Genomic DNA, 22,863 nt, shown 5'->3' with positions numbered 1-22,863 from the left:
GCCCCTAAAAATGAACTGTGTCAAAAAATTTTTTTTTTTTTTTAAAATAGGGACACCCCAAAAAATTATTTTAATTTTGTGGTTAAAAAAAACGGGGAAAAAGTTGTTAAATAAAAAAATTAATTCAGGGGGGGTTCCCAAGTATGCGGCAGCTGTTTTAAAGAATGTGGGTGGTAGTGGCAGGTGCATTTTTGAAGAATTTTCAAAATGCACTTTAGGGACTTAAAAATATGCTTGCACCCATTTTCATGTACCCCGAATTTGATGGGCATAGTTATATTTTACCCCCCAAAAAACCTAAGTGCTATTCTTCATCACTTCTTCAAAGCCTGGAAAAAACACCTGCCATGGCTATTTAAAAACCCTAATTACCTTCTGCAGGGAAAAACAGGGGCACCCACAGTGATCCCCCATGTCATGACATAATTAAGGGGGGTCCTAGGATGAATTCCCGAAAATTCCCTATTTTTCCCGATACTTGTCTTTCCGCCGGGTCCCGTTTTCGACGCCCCCCCCCCTCCCTCACAGCAGCCTAGCACACAGCGTGTGTTGAGCTGCAGTTGGAGACTGCTCGTGGTGTGCTGAGCAGCAGCCACAGCAGTCTCCTACGCCTGTGCAGGGGAGCGATCACACTGATCGCGCCCCCCCTGGCTTTGCACCGGGCTGAGGGGGCTCAGAGCGCCCCCCTCCCCGGCGCGCATTTTATTTTATTTTTTTCGGCAAGGGGGCGTGACCACGCCTCCCGAAATTAGGACACGCCTCCTATTACCGGGGCCCGCCTTGGCTCTTGGCAGCCCTGGTCATGTATGAGAGACATTGGGGACGGAGACTTTGGAAAAGGGGCGGAGCCTCACATCACCCCCGTTTACGCCACTGTGGAGGCGTGCCCAGCACTCTCCGAGATGCTGGGCTAACCCCAGGCTCCCCCACCACTGTGAACAGATGCCGTGCGCATCTATTCCCCCACTGCTCACCTGTGCTCCCTCCAACTGCCCCCCCCCAAACATCTCCTAAATGTCCTTTTTCAAAAACAAGAGTCTATGAACTTTGGACCTGATTCACAAGGGATCGCAATATAGCGTTTACACGCAGTTCAACTGTAATAGTATGCTTATCCATAGCAATCAAAATGGCACCGGACGCCCACTTCACCTACACGCGCATCCGTAATGGTTAGTAAGACTGCGAAAACATAAGTACAATCGAGTAACATCGGACCCATACGCACAGTTAAGGCAGGTCAGACCTCACTCAGGAATTGCTAACTTCAATGCACGCTATGAGGCCTCAGACTGCGTATAGTACTACAGTGTTTATTTTATGCACGCCCCTGCAATGGCGTTGAAACGCACTGGCACGCCTGCGTTCGCCCGACCCCCCCCCCCCCCAAGTCACCACCCACAAATGGCACTTCCTGTCAATCACTCTGCGATGGGTCTGCTTAGTTACTGCGATCACAATTCCAATAGCATTAGCTAGCACATGCACACGAGCAGTTGCAACAATCGGCTGATCGTGTGCATATTAGCAACTGCGATCCAAGCTGAATAAGGCCCTAAGCTTGCACTTTTCTCAGTGAAAAAGCCACTCCTGTTTCACCTGCATACCGCTAATGTTACTACTAGTCCTACTGACTGAGAGGGTGAACGGTAAATCGCCAGACTCATAGTGCATCCATAGTGCAGGTTTACTGTGCATGTGTGAACTTTGTTAATCCTGAACTGTGCAGAAAGTTAAGAAGCCCTGATCAGCTGTGTAAAGATTGCAGAAGTCCGGAGAGGAGATGCTGCAGACAGGTTCGGGGGGCGGGGCCAGACTGTAAACTTCATTAAGCTCCGTCCTTTCACTGCAAAAGCCCGTGATTAGTGGGGCCGCGAGTAAAATTACGCATTAACTATGTTTTAGCCCCATCCCCTCTCTTCCCCATAAAATCTCCCCATTCTGCCCATTTCACTAGGAAATGGCCAGGATGCGGGAGATCTGCCTACTTTTCCGGAGGTGCTGGGGGTTATCCAAAAAATCGTGAGCCTCCCGCGACTTCCGGGGGAGTAGGCATGTATGCTGCAGAGAGGGTAGATAACGGCAGCCCTCAGAGCCGAAGCCGGCGCTGGAGAAAAGCACTAGCAGTGTCTCATCTCAGACTAGACACCTCTTTACTGCATCTAAGAGATCCGAGTGCAGCATCTGCAGATGCTGCCTCAGATCACCATCGCAACCATCCTTACTCCATTGGCCAGGCTGCGTAAGTTGAAGCTTACCTTAGCTTGGCCGGTGCGTGGTCACTTGTGAGTCCAGGAAATTTGCGACTGCCGACGCAGACATTGGCCTTGTCCCTCCTAGAAAACGGGGGAAACACGTACCCGTTTCAGGAAATGGTGGCCAGCCAAACCAAGCTTCATCCCCCAAACGCCGCAGCCAGGGGCGTTTCAAGAGAGGAGGGGGCCCATGTGCAGTCGGCTTCCCAGGCCCCCTCCTCTCAGTCTGGCGGCTGGCAGAACACTGAGAGCAGCTCCGCACTGATAGATATTCTTACAGCACTGATACCGGCGCTGACATGGGACCCCGGAGTGGTAAGTATAATATGGGTGCAGGGTGTGTGGTATGGGGCCCCCTGCACCCATTATAAATACGCTCTGGCCGCAGCATGTCAATCATGCTGCGACTATGGGGGGACTGTGAGTCAGTCTGCAGGGCCCATTCTGCACATGTGCAGACCCCTAAACATCAGAGATGTGTACCAACCATCGGGTTAGCATACTTCTCTGAATCAGGCCCTTTATCTCTCTCCAAGACTTAGTACATTACCCCCACAGAATCTTTACATCATCATTCTTTATATAAGTGTGTTCCATATTCATTCCTCGACATTCTTTCTGATGCCAGAGTTATTCTGGACATTTAAATAAGGAATAATATTTAACACCATAAACAAAAGAACAATATTTTATCTTACAGTTTTAAGTTACATTTATTAACTGGGCAAATTAAGCTTGCACTGTGGTTATAATTACACGTATGCACTTATTTGTCTGCTTCACACATTTTAAGGTGCATGCGCGCTCACTAGTCCTTGGCACTGCCACAGTCATAGCGGGATTCAGTAATTTAGTGGACTTCCAGAACTAACTCCCAGAGTTTCAAAATTATTATTTTTTCTGCTAAAATACTGACAATCCAAGCTCATTTTCTGTATGTCACAGGAGGATGTGTGGATGCAGGGACTCTGTTATACATACCACATTTGTTTATTTGAATCTTTTTATTACATGTTTATTTCTGTGCAAATAAATGCACTTAAGGGGCACATCAAATATATGCTTAGTTAGTAAATATGCCACTCCATAGATCTAAACCCAATTACAGGCACATCCAGAGTTCAAATCAGCACTTTTGCAGGTCTCTCAGCTGCCCCACTATTCCCTCAATAAAAAAAACATGAAAGCATTACCTCCACATTTTCTCCCAGCTCGTTGGAGTAGTTATTGAATATAGGTTTTTCATGTGGATATAAGTAATATGTACTCCCATAGTGTAATATTTTACTAGGAGTTTTTATTTACACATACTGTACCACATATATAATAATAGACACAGATATAAAGGGTCGTACATTCATTTGATTGAAATGGGGAGAATGCCAGTAAAACACAATCGCCTCAACACGTTTCGTCACCTATGCCCAATGTACTGGGCTGGACAGGAAGTAATAAACATTGCCACCCAGTAATGGTGCATACACACGATCAGATTTTTCCTTCAGATATGAACGATAACGATTTATAAATCGTTCAGTCGTTCATATCTGAAGGAAAATTGTTCATATCTGACATGCCTGAACGATGGACGATCAACGATGCGCGTTCCCGTTTGTCAGATAACGATATCTGACATCTGATGGGTTTGCAGTCAGACTTGGACGATTCCATTCATTTTAATGCAGTCAAAAATCGTTCAATCGTTCAAATCGTTCAAATCGTTCAAAACTTTGGTAAAATCGTTCAAATCGTTCAAATCGTTCAATCGTTCAGTCGTTCATCTGACAAGTCTGACAAATCTGACCGTGTGTACGCTCCATAATACATATTACAACTAGTAATACTTGTTTACACTGTCTCAGGGCCGGATTTACCATAAGGCAACCTAGGCACCTGCCTAGGGCCCGACAGGTTACAAGGGGCCCATGGTCGAGCCCCCAACACGCGAAATCCGGCCCTGAACTTTACCCACGGAGTTGTGTTTGAAGTACTACTGCTGGCACCGGGCTGGAGAGGGGACATACAAAGCAGCAAGGAACGGGGCCCTGCCCCTACTGTGCGGGGGAGGAAGAGCCAGCATCTAAAGTCCGTCAGTGTGAACTGGTGCAGTCAGTGCATTTACACCTCTCTCCTCTGCGCTCTCCTCCGCGTCCCCCCCGCATTATAGCGTAGTCAGCACCCCCGCCCCTTCCGCAGTGACAGTCACACCCTAGTGCAGCCATCTTCCTCCTCCATTACCTCCGGCTCCCCCCCTCCGCAGTATGGCAAGCAGCCTCTTCCGGCTCCGAGCATCCGACCACCTCCCCCCTCCTCTCTCAGTGAAGCAAGCATCCTACCCCGGCTCCGTCCACCTGCCCTCCCCCCTTCGCAGTATGACAAGCAGTCTCCTCCGGCTCCAACCACCTGCCCCCCACCAAAGAGCAACATCCTTCGGCTGTGACCATTGGTGTTCTGCCAGGTGCAGCAACATGATGACCCAGTTACACTTTGGGTAAGTGAATAATAATTCTTATAGTGTTATATATATATATATATATATATACACATACACACAGGGTTGTATACTAATATTATTGGGGGTGAGGTGGGTTGAGAGGTGTAGTATTGTATCTGGGAGTTGTGTAGTAATGTTTTGTGTGGTTGTGTAGTAGTATATTGTGCGGTGGGGTATATTAATATTATGGGTTTTATACTATGTTCTTTTGTGATATATTGAAGTCATATGGTAATGGTGTGTGTGTATGTATATATATATATATATATATATATATATATACCCTTAATCCTACTACTTGCCGTCGGGATGATGCTGCCAGGATTCTGACCGGTGTCGGGATTGTGTCGCTGACATTCTGAGCGCCAGCATCCCGACAACCAGGATTTTACATCAATATGCATATATATTTGTGCATATATATATATATTGTGACACAGTTAGGTTAGGGGGTCCCTCTCCTGGGTAGAGGACTCCTTCCTTACACACACACACACACACAGCAGCAGGGAAGCAGCACACCAGTCTGGATGCAAGTACAAGCTGGTCGGTGCCAGTCTTTATTGTACAATGTCAGAAATATAAAGAAAACATAAATATAAATCCTAGCCCTGTCGGGGCACTAACTTCACAGGTAGTTCCCTCACTACCAGAACCTGGCAGGGCCTAATGCCCTCGCCAGCAACAAAGGCACAGCACAACACTCACAGTTAGGTTTCCAAGTGTCTCTGAGCAAACTCCCTGCCTGCTCTCCCAGGTGAGACACTCAGCCTTATCCAAACTAGGCTTATATTGGCCACTCTCAGGTGGAAACCCTAACAAGCCTGTTACCAGGCTGCGAGAACCAAAATCTGGAGTGGCCGTGGGTGGAGTCCTCCCTCTCCTCTCACCCACAACCCCCAGGTCCCAAACCGGCTTTTCAAAAAGCCGAGACTCAAGCCTGCTACACTGCAGACTTTCTCCTGGGGATTTAAAACACATAAGACAGGAATCTGGGATAAATGTCCCTGTCACAGACCACTTTACCAGCGATCCTATCACATATCCCCCCCCTTTGTTTCGACCTATGGGGCGGAACAACTGAAGCCCCCAAACAATGAACGCGTGACAATGCGTCTGCATTGGCCAGCTGGCTTCCTGGCCTGTGTTCCACTGAAAATTTAAAAGTTTGTAACGCCAAGAACCATCTCGTAATTCTCGCATTACTGTCCTTATTTTCGGATATCCACTTCAAAGGGGCATGGTCAGTGATGAATTTGAACTTTCTTCCAACCAAGTAGTACCTGAGAGCCTCTAATGCCCACTTTATGGCCAACGCCTCCTTCTCCACTGTGGCATAGTTTCTCTCATGTACATTCAACTTTCTACTTAGATAGAAAATAGGGTGTTCCTCACCCTCCTTGTTCTGGGACAGGACCACTCCTATACCTACTTCTGATGCATCGGTTTGTACTATGAATTCCCTGTCAAAATTAGGAGTCATCAGGAGTGGTTGGGAACACAACGCTACTTTCAACTCCTGAAAAGCTTTCTCTGCCTCAGGACTCCATTCTACCATGACTTTTTGTTTGCCTTTGGTCAGGTCAGTCAGTGGGACTGCCATGGTGGCAAAGTTGTGTATAAACCTCCTGTAGTACCCCGTAATTCCCAAGAAGGCTCTCACCTGCTTCTTATTCAGAGGCCGTGGCCAGTTTTGTATGGCATCAACTTTATTGAGCTGAGGCTTTATCAGGCCTCTGCCAATGGTGTATCCCAGATATTTTACTTCCTCCATGCCTAGACAACATTTTTTTGGGTTGGCTGTCAAACCTGCCTTATAGATGGAGTCCAACACTGCTTGTACCCTGGGTAAGTGAGACTGCCAATTTAGGACTATGAATGACCACGTCATCCAGATAAGCAGCCGCATACCGTCTATGGGGCCTTAGAATCCTGTCCATCATTCTTTGGAAGGTAGCAGGTGCCCCATGTAGCCCGAAGGGCAACATCTTGTACTGAAACAAGCCCTCTGTCGCTGAAAAAGCTGTCTTTTGTTTGGCGCTCTCGGTTAACGGTACTTGCCAATACCCTTTGGTTAGGTCAAGAGTGGTTAAATACCTTGCCGTCCCTAGTCTCTCAATCAGTTCATCCACTCTTGGCATCGGGTAGGCATCGAATTTTGAAACACTGTTCAACTTTCGGAAGTCATTGCAGAAACGCACACTCCCGTCGGGCTTTGGAATCAACACAATGGGACTTGACCATTCACTATGTGATTCTTCAATAACCCCTAACTCTAGCATATTTTTAATTTCTTTCGACACCGATTCTCTTTGTGCTTCTGGTAACCTATAGGGCTTTAGATTAACTTTAACCCCTGGGTCAGTGATGATGTCATGTTTAATGACCGAGGTTTTCCCAGGTACGTCAGAGAACAGCACCCTATTTCTGATCAGAAACTCCTTGACCTCTTGTTGTTGAATTGCCGACAGGGTTTTTGCCACTGTCACTTCGGGAACTAAGGGCCCTGGATTTACTGGAGGGGCTCGGACGGCCGATAGTACCGTTCTATCTTTCCAGGGCTTTAACAGATTTATATGGTATATCTGTTCCGGCTCTCTTTTCCCCGGCTGGTAAACTTTGTAATTGACCTGTCCCACTCTTTCTAAGATTTCAAAGGGGCCTTGCCATTTAGCCAAAAGTTTATTTTCCACAGTGGGAACCAACACTAACACTCTGTCCCTAGGAGCAAAGCTGCGTAACCGAGCATTGTGGTTGTATACCCTCTGCTGTGCCTGTTGAGCCTGTTCCAGGTGCTCTCTCACTATCGGCACCTCTATAATAGGCAATGGAACTAGTGGACCCTTAAAATGTGGTCTGGGAGCATGATACTGACACTCAGGGCAGGATGCGCAGAAGTCAGATACCTCTTTATGAAGCCTGGGCCAGAAAAACCTCTGCATTATTCGCTCAGTGGTTTTCTCTACCCCTAGATGGCCTGCCGTTATATGACCATGGGCCAGATCCAACACTGTTCTTCTGTAGGCTTTGGGAACTATTAGTTGTTCCACAATATCTTCCCCCTTCTTAGTCACCTGATATAACAAATCCTGACACATTACCATGTGGGGATAGGACAAAGGACTATCAGGGTCTACGGGTTTACTATCAACTACTTTTACATTCTCCCTGGCTTTTACCAAAGTAGGGTCATTCAACTGCTCCACGGCAAAGACCTCTCTTCTGACCTCTAAATCAGGCAGACGACCCACTGGCCCAACAACACTTCCCACCTTAATGGGAGGCACATCAGTTGGCGGGCCACCGTCACGCTCCGCATTCTCTAGTTCGCCAACCATAGTAGGAAAAGGGATTAACTCTGACTCAGAAGAAACTCCCTCCTCCACTATATCGACAACCTTCTCAAATGGATCGGGGTTGTTCACCTCTGGAACAAAACGGCTTTCCCACAACTTCCAGAAGTGAGCAAAGTCTCTCCTCAATATTGCATCGTACACCAGACCATGCACCAAACCCACAGAAACTATAGCAGAGCCACATGGTGTCTCGATGTTCACCTCAGCCGTAACATAATATCGAGTATCCCCATGTATGCAGGTCACACCAACAGTTTTCCCTGTATGCCTCAAGGGGTTCACCAGCTCAGCTTTTATAAGTGTCACCAAGCTACCAGAGTCTAACAGTGCCTCTACTCGGTTGCCATCTACAGTGAGTACACACATGTGCTTATCAGTCTCAGCCTGCCGGTCAGCCGTACAGGCTGTCTGTGCAAAGAAAGACCCCCTGCGGTAGACATGAGCAGTATCACATTGCATAGGTTCAGTTGTAAGTGAACAATTAGCGGCAATATGGCCGAAGCCACCACATCGGAAACACTGAGTCATATTAATGTCTAGTCGTTTATGGGGCAAGAACCTTCCTGGCCTTGCAGGCCTGTCTCCAGGTTCTACACCCTCAGTCTTAGGTACATTCCACCGCCCAGCACCCTTCTCCCCTGGAACAGTCTTACCAGTGTCTGTGGGAGTTCGCCGGTGCGCTATCGGGGCTCAGTGGGGCATACTCATCAGCTCCTCAGCCGCCACGTACCTCTCCACCAGCTCGACCAACTGGTCCGCGGACTTAGGGTCTGCATGGCTCACCCACTTGTGCAGAGTCACAGGTAATGATCGCAGGTACCGGTCCATCACGACCCTTTCCACGATCTGTGGTCCCGTCAGCGTCTCGGGCTGTAGCCATTTTGAGGACAGATGGACGAGGTCATGCATCTGTGAACGTGGAGGCTTGTCCCTATGGAACTCTCAGCGGTGGACCCGTTGGGCACGAACAAAGGTGGTGACTCCCAAGCGAGTTAGGATCTCCTGTTTTAGTTTTTTATAGTCCTTGGCATCAGCCAGGCATAAGTCGAAATAGGCCTTTTGTGGCTCCCCAGACAAAAAAGGTGCCACCAGACTTGCCCACTGCTCCTTGGGCCAACTCTCCCTTTCGGCCGTTCTTTCAAACGCGGTGAGATAGGCCTCCACATCATCGCCCGAAGTCATCTTTTGGAGGAAGTGACTGGCTCGTACGGAGTGAGTGGGGGTGGGAGGACCAGTAGTAACCCCTCTGGGCCGGGCGACCAGGTGCTGTACAACCTCTCTTATGGCCCGGCTGTTTTCCTCAATGGAGACCTTTTGAAGTCTGTTAGTCTCCTGCTGAGCTGCTGTAGCTTCCTGCTGAGCCCTGGTAGATTCCTGCTGAGCTGCTGTAGCTTGGAGCAAGGCCTTAATAATGTCCTCCATTTTGTCCTGGGGTGTAGGTTGGAAGCTGAACCTTGCCTTTCTGAGCATTGGCTGACGCCTCCTCTATGGGACTCCTAGGACACAGTGTTATTTCCACACTCACAAATTGGGTGTCTGTCCCTTTAATTTTTAAATGGAAAGTTTTCCTCTTGCTGCAACTTCAGTGTGTGTGGTGCCCGCATTCTCCACCATATTGTGACACAGTTAGGTTAGGGGGTCCCTCTCCTGGGTAGAGGACTCCTTCCTTACACACACACACAGCAGCAGGGAAGCAGCACACCAGTCTGGATGCAAGTACAAGCTGGTCGGCGCCAGTCTTTATTGTACAATGTCAGAAATATAAAGAAAACATAAATATAAATCCTAGCCCTGTCGGGGCACTAACTTCACAGGTAGTTCCCTCACTACCAGAACCTGGCAGGGCCTAATGCCCTCGCCAGCAACAAAGGCACAGCACAACACTCACAGTTAGGTTTCCAAGTGTCTCTGAGCAAACTCCCTGCCTGCTCTCCCAGGTGAGACAATCAGCCCTCAACACGCTAGGCTTATATTGGCCACCCTCAGGTGGGAACCCAATCAAGCCTGTTACCAGGCTGCGAGAACCAAAACCTGGAGTGGCCGTGGGTGGAGCCCTCCTTCTCCTCTCACCCACAACCCCCAGGTCCCAAACCGGCTTTTCAAAAAGCCGAGACTCAAGCCTGCTACACTGCAGACTTTCTCCTGGGGATTTAAAACACATAAGACAGGAATCTGGGATAAATGTCCCTGTCACAGACCACTTTACCAGCGATCCTATCACAATATATATATATATATATATATATATATATATATATAATTATTAGAGGACCAGCACCACTCACGGTTACTTTTATGCAAGAATTCAAATGGCGAACAGCGTTTGTGCCCAAAGTTTCAGTCCATCTGGAGTTTTAGCAAGAATGTTCTTAATAAAAATCCAGACTGAAACGGTGAATACGGACACTGTTTGTCATTTGAAGTCTTACATGTTAGTACCCGTGAGTGTTGCCGTTTCTCCAGTGCTGTATTGATATTTGTATATCCAGAAGGGCACCTCCTGGTTACCTATCTATATAGGTAAATTGCAAATCCTGCATTTTCCCCTGCAATCCCACTGCCCACCCACTTCACCGCCTGCCCACATCCCCGCCATTCAATCCGCACCCCAGAAAAAGAGGTGCGTGGGGGTTAGGTCTCGGAGCAACAAGAACAAGGTAAGTATGGGGGCTGACTTGGGCTGGAGAGACAGAAGGGGGGGCAGGCTGGAGACCCTGAAGGGGGGCTGGCTAGGGAGACAGAAGGGGGCTCGCTAGAACTGGAGAGACACTGTGTGGCTGGAGTTGGAGTTAGGACCCTGCCTATTCTATCAGTCCCCACAGTTTCTGATGGCAGCCCTGACTGGAGCAGGCTGTTTTCTTTTGTTCTGAGTGCCGGACATTTGGATTTGGTGTGTGAGTGTGTGTATATATATATAATATATATATATGTATGTATAATGATGTGTGTATCTTGCTCCAGCGACACCTACTGTAGTATATTCACAGGATTGTTTGAGGCTGGTGGGCCCCAAACCAGTATCTTGCCTAGGGCCCCATGAGGTCTAAATCCGTCTCTGCACTGTATCCCAGTAATACATATTACCAAAGGTAGTATATACTGCCTCCCAGTAATTTACATTGCCTCCCAGACAGAGATACACACTACTGTACCTTCCAGTAATACTACTTCCTCCAGTAATACTTATCACTACTAGTAATATACACTGCCTCCCAGTAATACCCACTAATGTACTTCCTAGTAATACACATTGCCTCCCAGTAATACATATTACCAATAGTAATATATACTGCCTCCCAATAATACCCACTAATTCACCTCCTAGTAATACATATTATCACTACTTGCCGACATCTGAATGGAACTTCCCGAGAGAAGGCTCCTTCATTAGATGCAGGTTGGTAGTGATGGGGGCGGGGCCAGACGAGTGTGTCATTAGATCCCGCCCCTTCATGGGAAAATGCATCGAATTGTGGCCATATATAGGGGAGGAGCCAAATGATGCGATTATCATATAATTGCATCAATAAGCCCCGCGACCTCCCACCAGACCGCGGATTCACGGTAAGATTCAGTAGCTTACTCAGTAAGCTACTTTCCAGCCCCTGTTGGGATTTTCAACATTGGGATACCGCTGTTGGCCTTCTGACCCCCGGCATCCTGTCCGCCAGTAAATCATACCGATTCCAGCTGTATGAGTGTGATGGGTGGGGTGGTGCAGTGGTTCCCGAGATCTGGCTCTCTAGGTGGAGGGCTATGGAGTCAATATGGCTGGATGCCGGGCCAAATTATTCCATAGTGAACTGGCCCAGGGATACATCACAAACACGCTCAACCTGCCCCGGGTGGGGTCACTTCTAAAGAAAACAAACAGATTGACAGGCGGCCCCAAAGGCACGATGACCCACTGGGAATTCTCTCGGTGGCCCTTATGGCCAGTCCGCCATAAAGCGGGAGGCAGTGTATATTACTAGTGGTCCACTAGTAATGTACACTGCCTCCCAGACATTTCTACACACTACTGTACCTTCCAGTAATACTACTTCCTCCAGTAATACATATCACTACTAGTAATATACACTGCCTCCTAGTAATACCCACGCATCTACCTCCCAGTTATACACACTGCCTCCAAGTAATACATATTACCCCTAGTAATATATACAGTCCTCCGAGTAATACACACTAGTTCCCTCCCAGTAATACATATTACCACTAGTAGTAATATACACTGCCTCCCAGACATTTATACACACTACTGTACCTTCCAGTAATACTACTTCCTCAAGTAATACATATCACTACTAGTAATATACACTGCCTCCTAGTAATACCCACTCATCTACCTCCCAGTTATACACACTGCCTCCAAGTAATACATATTACCACTAGTAATATATACGGCCTCCCAGTAATACACACTACTTACCTCCCAGTAATACATATTACCACTAGTAGTAATATACACTGCCTCCCAGTAATATACACTACTGTACCTCCCAGAAATACACACTGCACCCAAGGGTCTGTAGTAAACTAAAAATGTTGGCACACTGCCTCCCAGAAATACACAGTAATACATAGTGCACTAGTAATGCACACTGCTTCACAGCATACTTACCGACATTTGGCCAGCCCCCTCTGGGAGCGGGCTGCCAGGTCAGTGCATTTTGGCAGGCGGGGGCGGTTTAGGCAGGTAAAGCAGGGACCGGGCTAATGCGGACCTGCCCCCCGCTTTATAATGCCGATATTACCAGCATTATAAAGCAGGGGACGGGGCTACGATGACGCGATTCAGAACGAATCGCGTCATCGCTCCCCCGGCCCGGCCACTTTCGCGGTGATCGCAGGGGGGATGGCCGCCATTCCGGGGCTCTTGCCTACTCTTGCGGGGTGCCGGGAGTGGCACCCGATTTTCAGGAGGATCCCAGCAGTCCCAGGAGAGTAGGCAAGCTTGTGTAATACATACTACACTAGTAATGCACACTGCCTCCCAGTAATACACACTGCACTAGTAATACACACTGCCTCCCATTCATACAAAGTAATATATACTGCACTAGTAATACACACTGCCTCCCAGTAATACAAAGTAATATATACTGCACTAGTAATACACACTGCCTCCCATTCATACAAAGTAATAAATACTGCACTAGTAATACACACTGCCTCCTAGTAATACACAGTAAAACATACTGCACTAGTAATACACACTGCCTCCCATTCATACAAAGTAATAAATACTGCACTAGTAATACACGCTGGCTCCAAGTAATACACAGTAATATATACTGGACTAGTAATAAACAATAATACATACTGCACTAATAATACATACTGCCTCCCAGTAATACACACTGCACTAGTAATACACACTGTCTCCCAGTAATACAAAGTAATATATACTGCACTAGTAATGCACACTGCCTCCCATTCATACAAAGTAATATATACTGCACTAGTAATACACACAGCCTCCAAGTAATATACAGTACTACATACTGCACTAGTAATACACACTGCCTCCAAGTAATACACAGTAATATATACTGCACTAGTAATACACACTGCCTCCAAGTAATACACAGTAATATATACTGGACTAGTAATAAACAGTAAAACACAGTAAAACATACTGCACTAGTAATACACACTGCCTCCCAGTAATACACAGTAAAACATACTGCACTAGTAATACACACTGCCTCCCAGTAATACACAGTAAAACATACTGCACTAGTAATACACACTGCCTCCTAGTAATACACAGTAAAAAATACTGCACTAGTAATACACACTGCCTCCCATTAATACACAGTAATATATACTCTACTAGTAATACACACTGCCTCCCATTCATACACAGTAATATATACTCTACTAGTAATACACACTGCCTCCCAGTAATACACAGTAATATATACTGTACTAGTAATACACACTGCCTCCCAGTAATACACAGTAATATATACTGTACTAGTAATACACACTGCCTCCCAGTAATACACAGTAATATATACTGTACTAGTAATACACACTGCCTCCCAGTAATACACAGTAATATATACTGTACTAGTAATACACATTGCCTCCTGCACTAGTAATGCAGACGACCTACCAGTAATACACAGTGCCTCCCAGTAATACACACTGCACTAGTAATACACACTGCCTCCCAGTAATACACAGTAAAACATGCTGCACTAGTAATACATACTGCCTCCCATTAATACACAGTAATATATACTGTACTAGTAATACACATTGCCTCCTGCACTAGTAATGCAGACGGCCTACCAGTAATACACAGTGCACAGTATACCTCACTAGTACATACAGCTTCCAGAAATATACAGTATTAGGTATAGTGCTGACAGGGGAGATGTGAGACAAATCTCCCTTGCAGCAGATAGGGCTTCCCTACACTGAGGCAAATGCCTGATAACATCACCACTGTGATGTCCCAGGATTTCCAGTACTCAGTGGGGAAGCCGAGACCCATATTGAGCAGCGGTTTATAAATGGCAGCTTAGAACATAGTTCTCTTTTAACTTAACCCTAAACTGTTAGCAGTTGAGAATGAGTTAAATAAGGGATAAGTAAACAACAGTGCCAGTATGGGGGCAATACAGCAGCATGGTAATGCCACACCCTGCATGTTCCACATGTGCTAATATTAAACCAACATTGAAAATCTACTATAAATTTATGATCAGCTTCTTTCAACTTTCTTTTGGCTTTATGAGGCATAGTAATGTTTAGTACATATCATGGAGAGGACCAAAGTCTTTGATGGTGACTACATAACACCTGGGCAATACATAGTAATTGGTGTCCAGTGCCAGAACTTTTGCAGAAGCCACGCTAGACATTCTAATGCAATATTTGTTCTATTCCTGATGCTAATGTAACCCTCACAGATTTGATAATTAATTCATTGGGATTCAATTCAGTTAGTAATAGTATACATTTTGGATGTTTAACATCAATAAGCTTAATGCACATAGCACAAAGGGCTCAATTACATTAGGTGTGAGCAGGGTGAAGTGCAGGTACAACGGCAATGGCAACTAATCTCAGCCCCCATCTCACTGCGGACTCCCAGATTTTTGTATGCAGTCCTATGGGCTGCAAACAAAGATCAGATCATAAGTCCCCCACCTTACCATGTGCAGGGATACATATAGTTTATCATTGTGGTTGGGAATTGACATCAGTGACTTTCATGCATTCTATAAATGAACATTTTCAAAATGTCAATGGCGCTTGTATACTAAAGGCACAGAGAGATATAGCAGGTGACTGAGGTAGGATGTTTTTGTCTCCATATTGTCTGGCAAATGCTATATGTATGATCTGAAGTACTTCAGAAACTATGTGACACTAAGCTGACAATGTCAGTACCTAATAATACAAAAGGAAGATCGCACCAAGGATGTCAGTACCTGTTTGCCTCGTTTTCCTGGTCTCCCAGTAGGTCCTCTATTTCCAGGAAATCCTGTCTCCCCTTTTGGGCCCATCTCTCCCTTTTGATATAATAAAGAAAAGACAATTAGACCAGAATCTCATGAAAAGAACAACGTCTCCTAAAATAATCATATTCTTTCATAAAGCATTTGTGAGCAACATTGAATCTCTGTAGCACCAAGAAACGGGACCATAAACCATACACTTACTGTGACAATTCAGACTCCAGACAGAAAGCACTCCAGCCACAAACTGAATTTAAGCTAAGTCTGTTCTGATAACACAATTTTGCTAGTTATTAGAAGCGAGCATTAAAGTTAAACTAAACCTGAATAATATAATCTGATATGCTGTACAAGAGGTAGAACTATAATGTAAGAACATCTCGGTTTACTCAGAAAAATCATTCATTTGTTGTAATTCCACAACACATTCTTAGGACCGAATTCAATTATCCTCAATATGTTACCGTATGAGGAAAAGGGTTGTAGCCTCGAGCTTTAATGCCCAAAGGTATTCGATTAGAAGCCCTTTTCCTTGTGCTGTAAATCTGCGGCTAGTGCGCTTTAACCCATAGATTCTGGGATAAGTACCCGGAGCTAAGGGTTAATGCCACGATAAGGGCAGAAAGCCCAACTTAATGTAGATTTTTGTTCGAGTCTCAGGAGGAGGTGACTAGAAATTCGTGTTAAGTGCAACCTGGGCTGCCACGGGTTATAATTGAAAACCCCCGGGCACTGCATTGCTGTAAATTCTTACTTTGAGGATAATTGAATTCAGCGCCAAGTCATTTGTTTAAATTCATTCCTAGTTTGTATTTTGTGGAAAGTAAAAGAAGGGGATGGAGAGAGCTGGGAGAAGGCAGGGAGACAGCCGTCTTCACTGCTCTTCTCCCCTAAAAAGAATCCATTCGCCATCCTGAGATTAACTTCTCCACGGTAACCCGCTCTATGAATAGCACCAAACAGAGAAAAGCCCTGTTTACCGCAAAACAGGGCTTTTCTCTGCTCCATGTCCCCTTTTTGGACCCACATTTAGCAACATGAATGTTGTGAGGTATGCTCATGGTAATTAGTCACTCTGCTCACCAAGCAATGGGGCCTACAGGGGATTTCCCCAGTATTCCTGAGGACCAGTCCAACATTATGTATTTGTTAAACTTACCCTCGTTTTTCCACAGAAATGCCCTTGATATAATAACCCTACTCATTAAATAGTTTAGCAGTGCTTCTCACAGTAACAGTAGGAGGTACATGGTGATCATGTCTGTGTGTATGAGCAATTACATATTTTTGGGTTTTGGATTATTTTGGAACTGGGCTTCCAAAAAAAAAAAAACAACAGGCATCTGATTATCTTTTTATGTTACATTGTGTTGTTTTTAGATGTGTCCAACATGTAACAAATCTTATCTGCACTGACTAGTCATGTCTTGTTGCCGAGCAACCGATATAAGAAATGCTATTAAATGTATCTTGGGGAGAGAGAGAATAGCATTTTGAAGGAAGGTGCATGATATTTATTTTGTGTTTCTGTGCAATTTGTTCTAACAACCTTTCCCATGTCACAATGATATAGTCACCCATATTAGGGACTGCCCTTAGGGGGAGATTTATCAAACCTTAGATCCACTGAGCACATTTATTTTTTCACCCCATGCACAGTATTAAATGACTCTATTTTCACTTGTCATGCTGCCTGTGGTGTGTGAGGATGATACACCCTTAAGCTTTGTTTCCCTAGCCCATGCTGAAAACAATTTACTTTCTACCTCCAGACCTAAATTACATTCATTATGTAATTTGCTCTCACTGGGTTCATCCACAAGTTAGAGAAACAAAACAAATTTCCTTAGCATGATCCTTATTTAAAAATTATATGATTATCACAGATAACACAGTTGCTGCCAGTAAGTAAGGCTATATTTAGCTGGGTTATTAAGAGTAATGTGGGTAAAATAAATACTGTGCAGCTTCCTCACTGCCAGCATTTCCTGGGACACAAATTGGGAGGTGACATACTGTAAATTCATAAGGCAAATTGGTGTAAAGAGAGATAGTAAATGATACTTGGAAACCCTGAAGATAATCATTACAGAGTAGTTGGTAAATGAGCATGTATTACTAGACTATTGTGTATCAATTTCATTTGACTATTCACAAGATTGGACACACAGAGATTTTTCTATATGCATACCCCTGCATAATACTACTCTTATATGCAATGGGGGATATGTAGGAAAACAGATCCAAAGCCTGTTGCTCATAGTTACCAGTCCTTTTTATTGAGAGCAAATACATGATTGGTTGCATACTGTACATAACCCTGCCAATAAATTTCCTTATGCAAAATAGGCATTCATATCTGGCAAATAAAACACTTGTCTGTTTGAAGGGTGGGTACAATAAGATAAGTAAAAATCCAGCATGTGGAAAATTCATTAACCAAGTGATATATTGAAAAGAAAGTATTACACATGTACATACAATACTGTGCGACAGTTTTAGGCAGGTGTGGAAAAAATGCTGCAAAGTAAGAATGCTTTCAAAAATAGAAGTGTTAATAGTATATTTTTTTATCAATTAACAAAATGCAAAGTCAATAACAGAAGAGAAATCTAAATCAAATCAATATTTGCTGTGACCACTCTTCAAAACAGTGTAATTCTTCGAGGCACACTTGCACATGTCAGGGATTTTGTAGGATTATAGTCAGGTCTATGATTAACCAATTATGCCAAAAAGGTAATAATGATCATCAATTTCATATATAGGTTGAAACATAGTCATTAACTGAAACAAACAGCTTAAAACTGGGTGAGGAACAGCCAAATTCTGCTACAAAGGTGAGGTTGTGGAAGACAGTTTCATGTCACAAGTCATACACCATGGCAAGACTGAGCACAGCAACAAGAAACAAGGTATTCTTACTGCATCAGCAAAGTCTCTCCCAGGCAAAGATTTCAAAGCAGACTAGGGTTTTAAGATGTGCTGTTCAAGCTCTTTTGAAGAAGCACAAAGAAATGAGCAACGTTGAGGACGCAATGGTCGGCCAAGGAAACTTAGTGCATCATGCTTACTTCCCCTCAAAATAGGAAGATATCCAGCAGTACCATTAGCTTAGAACTGGCAGGGGAAGTCTGGCCAGAAGTGATGTTCATGGAAAAATTGCGGCCAAAAAGCCATACCTTTGACGTGGAAACAAGGCCAAACGACTCAACTATGCACGAAAACATAGCAACTGGGGTACAGAAAAATGGCAGCAGATGTTCTGGACTGAGGAGTCAAAATGTGAAACATTTGGATGTAACAGAAGACAGTTTATTTGCCAAAGGGCTGGAGAGCGGTACAATAATGAGTGTCTGCAGGCAACAGTGATGCATGGCCGAGGTTTTATGGAAATTTGGAGCTGCATTTCAGCAAATGGAGTTGGGGATATGGTGAGAATTAATGGTGTCCTCAATGCTGAGAAATACAGGCAGATACTTATCCATCATGCAATACCATCAGGAAGGAATCTGATTGGCTCCAAATGTATTCTGCAGCAGGACAACGACCCCAAACATACAGCCAATGTCATTAAGAACTATCTTCAGCGTAAAGAACAACAAGGAGTCCTGGAAGTGATGACGTTGCCCCCAAAGAGTCCTGATCTGAACATTGAGTCTGTCTGAGATTACATGAAGAGACATAAGGATTTGAGCAAGCCTACATCCACAGAAGATCTGTGGTTAGTTCTCCAAGATGTTTGGAATGACCTCCCTGTCGATTTCCTTCAAAAACTGTGTGCAAGTGTACCTAGAAGAATTGATGCTGTTTTGAAGGCAAAGAGTGGTCACACCAAATATTGATTTGATTTAGATTTATCTTCTGTTCATTTACTTTGATTTTGTTTATTCTTACTTTGCAGCATTTTTTCCACACCTGCCTAAAACTTTTCCACAATACTGTAAATCCGTACATCTGAATCACTAGAGAGTTAGGCTGCGTATACACGTAAATATTTCTGTCCAAACATCCAACTAGTTGATTGGTTGGAATGAAAATCTGGTAACGTATGGGAGTAACTGATGATCAGCAATTTGCTCCTAAATGCCAGAAAACAGATGAAAATGGTCGTCAGACAAGTTTGTTAAATGTTTGATCTAATCAATTTGTTCAAACAACAGTTTTTGTCCATTTTCCAGCATTTGGGAGCAAATTGCTGGTTGTCATTTGCTTTCATACCATACCAGATTTTCATTCCAACCAATCAACTAGTTGGATGGTTGGACAGAAAATCTTTAGTTGCGCATGCAGCATTAGATTCGGCACTACATTCACAGATACTGCTCAATAATGTCTGGTGAGCTGTACAAGGGGATGCTGAGTCTGTTTAGTTTATTCATTTTTATTTGCATCTAAGGATACATAGCTGCTGGCATTAAAATTATGCATTTTTGCAAGTTTTTGTGCAAATAAGTGCTAATCATTGTATACAATGAGAGCATACTTATTTGCATTCTTACATGTCTTTAACTTGTGTTGCTCTGCATTACACTCATGAATGCAGTTGAAAACTTACATTCAGTTGGAAAATGCATTTCAAATGTATAATAAGAAATTACATACAGTAAATGTAATGTGGTTTAAACCAGTGGTTCTTAAACTCGGTCCTCAGGACCTCACACAGGTCACTTTTACCAGGTCACCCAGCAGGTGCACAGGTGTATTTATTACTGGCTGAGACATTTTAAAAGATCCACAGGTGGAGCTAATTGTTTCCCTTGCGATTCTGTGAGGAGATCTGGAAAACATGCACAGTTTGCGGTCCTGAGGACTGAGTTTGAGAACCTGTGGTTTAAACACATTAATAATTGCTTTTTAACATGCATTATGTATGTGGCCAAATACAGAGTAAAAACAATTGGGAATAGAGAACATTTTATATTGCATGGTATGTTATTCACTTGCTGTGACAATTCAACAACAATAAATTAATGATTTCAAGTACTTACTTTTTGCCCAAGCATTCCTGGGAGGCCCATAAAGCCCTGAAACAAGAAACATGAATAACAGAAATATAATTTGGGTGTAGTTTGGTGTAAATACTGCAAAGGTCTGCATCTCAGCTCTCCCAGGATAAAGGCCCTAGCACTGCTGGACTTTGACTTGGGCTCTTTCTTGTCTAAAATCATTCACTGTTGACCACGACTCACATTCATAATAAGTGTGGTGGTGACAAGAGATCAGTGTCATCAGCCCAACAATTTAGCAACTCATCTAAAGCAATGACATTAAGAATCTTACCTGGTCACCTTTCGGACCCTTTATTCCTGTATCACCTTTTACACCCTGGAAGCAAAGATATTAGGTAAGATATTACATTTATACTAATTTTAAACTATCAAGTGATATTAGGACAGTATATAGAACATAAACATGAACATATATATACAGTATATATACATAAAACCTACAGCAGAATATTCCATTGTATTGTCAATGAGATTTGGGCATGGACAACGTACGGAAAATGATTAGAAATACAGCGTTCATATATCACATAGGTAAGACATGTCCTTATTTATTCATTAACAGTTTCTTATATAGCGCAGCATATTCCGTTGCGCTTTACAATTGGAAACATTTATAGAACAAAACAGGGTAATAACAGACAGACATAGAGGTAAGAGGGCCCTGCTTGCAAGCTTACAATCTATATGTTCTTATAGCTTTGTGTCCAAATTGACTACTAGCTGGGATACCTGGCATTGGCCGAGTTGAAGACTGGACCCTGAAGTACACCTGCAGCCTTCATTTTTTTTACTTTGTCCTTGTCAATAACCTGGATAACTATGCAAATTAGTAGATGACAGTGCAGGCAGGCGTATTCTCATACCGTTTGGAATGGGGTATATCAGGAGCAGACTGACTTAAGGATAGAAATCAGTATACAGTAGCTTCCAAAATAACTTGGACAAATCGAAACAAAATCGCTCCAGTGTGTACCCAGCTTAAGCTTTGCCAGGATCAAAGATTGTGGACTGATACGTCTCAATACATATCCCGGCGGACGTGACATTTCCATATTCTCACACAGACACATACAAATTCACAGTAGCAAAGGCATTAACAAATCAGGCCCTATGTGCACCAATGCATAAATTAGATTGAATTTGCAACATGGGTATTACATTGAGCTGCAAGCAGGGCCATCCTATATAACAGAATAAGAGCCAGTTTCAGAGATGTTCGCAGCTCATGTGTGTGTATGAAGCCAGCCCCTCAGCTCCAGAACCTGTGTCATTTAAGTTCAAACCTAGGCAAAAACCTAATCCTGGTCAAACTACACCACCATACCAAATTTGATGGAGCTATGTACAAAACTCTGGCCATGCATAAAGGACAAACAGACAGACACACTTTCTCACCTATTATATAGATAAAGCCATTATTTAATTAGTGGCAAATAGCAGTAATGAACAGTGGCTGCACATATCACAGACCGTTACATTACCACAGCACAGTACAGTGGAACTCCAGCACCTCATGACCGACGTTGCTGATTGAATCCCCCCTATGAGTTATATGCCTGCATACACTTGGCAGATCTGTCCGTATTCTTTCTGACAAAATTTTAATAACAGCTACAATTATTTGCTGACTTGTTACTGTGGCACATGAAATCTGCCCAAAGTTAGAACATAAGGCCTTATGTATTGCAGATAAAAGCTTCACAAATACTCACAATCTCATAATAATGGGTGAGACACTTCTGTGTGTTATTGTGGTGACAGGAAGGGGTTGGGTATGGGATGCCGGCGGTCGGTATGCCAGCGGTCAGAATACCGACAGAGGCATCCCGACAGTCAGAATACAGACAGAGGCATCCCGACAGTCAGAATACCGACAAAGGCATCCTGACAGTCAGAATCCTCACAGAATTTCGTAAGTATCCTACCCCTAACCCACCTTTTCCGTAGCCTAACCCTAACCCTCCCCTCCGGCAGCCTAAACCTAACCCTCCGCCTAGTGCCTAACCCTAATACTCAATGTCGTGATGTCAGCGGTTGGGAATCTAGAGCCAAGATTCCAACTGCTCTTGGGTTCTGGTGCTCGGATTCTGACCGCCGGCATTCTGTCGCTGGGATACCGACTACCAAGGGCGTCGTAAGAGAGGAGGGGGCCCACGGCAGTCATCTGAAAGTCACACAGCTCGCCAGCCGATCGGAGGCCCCTTTACATGTGGGGCCGCTCATTGGCTAGGACACACGTGGGTCACAGCCAATGAGCAGCGCGAGGATAGA

The 22,863-nt window shown here is 44.4% G+C and overlaps 1 protein-coding gene across 3 annotated transcripts in view; it reads right to left on the bottom strand.

Annotated features, from left to right (window-relative positions):
* COLQ (collagen like tail subunit of asymmetric acetylcholinesterase) overlaps positions 1-22,863 on the bottom strand; it is a 130,403-nt gene that overhangs the window by 30,769 nt on the left and 76,771 nt on the right. For all 3 annotated transcript variants that reach the window (XM_088445450.1, XM_088445451.1, XM_088445453.1), the window contains 3 exons: positions 20,864-20,908; positions 20,572-20,607; positions 15,554-15,634 (listed from right to left, as the gene is read on the bottom strand). In XM_088445450.1, the coding sequence (XP_088301576.1) occupies positions 15,554-15,634; positions 20,572-20,607; positions 20,864-20,908 (162 nt within the window). The remainder of the gene's footprint in view (positions 1-15,553; positions 15,635-20,571; positions 20,608-20,863; positions 20,909-22,863) is intronic.

This window comes from Taudactylus pleione, unplaced genomic scaffold (genome assembly GCF_031769625.1).
Source record: "Taudactylus pleione unplaced genomic scaffold, aTauple2 ptg000380l, whole genome shotgun sequence".
Classification (NCBI taxonomy): Eukaryota; Metazoa; Chordata; class Amphibia; order Anura; family Myobatrachidae; genus Taudactylus; species Taudactylus pleione.
This window is presented reverse-complemented; position numbering and strand designations above follow the sequence as displayed.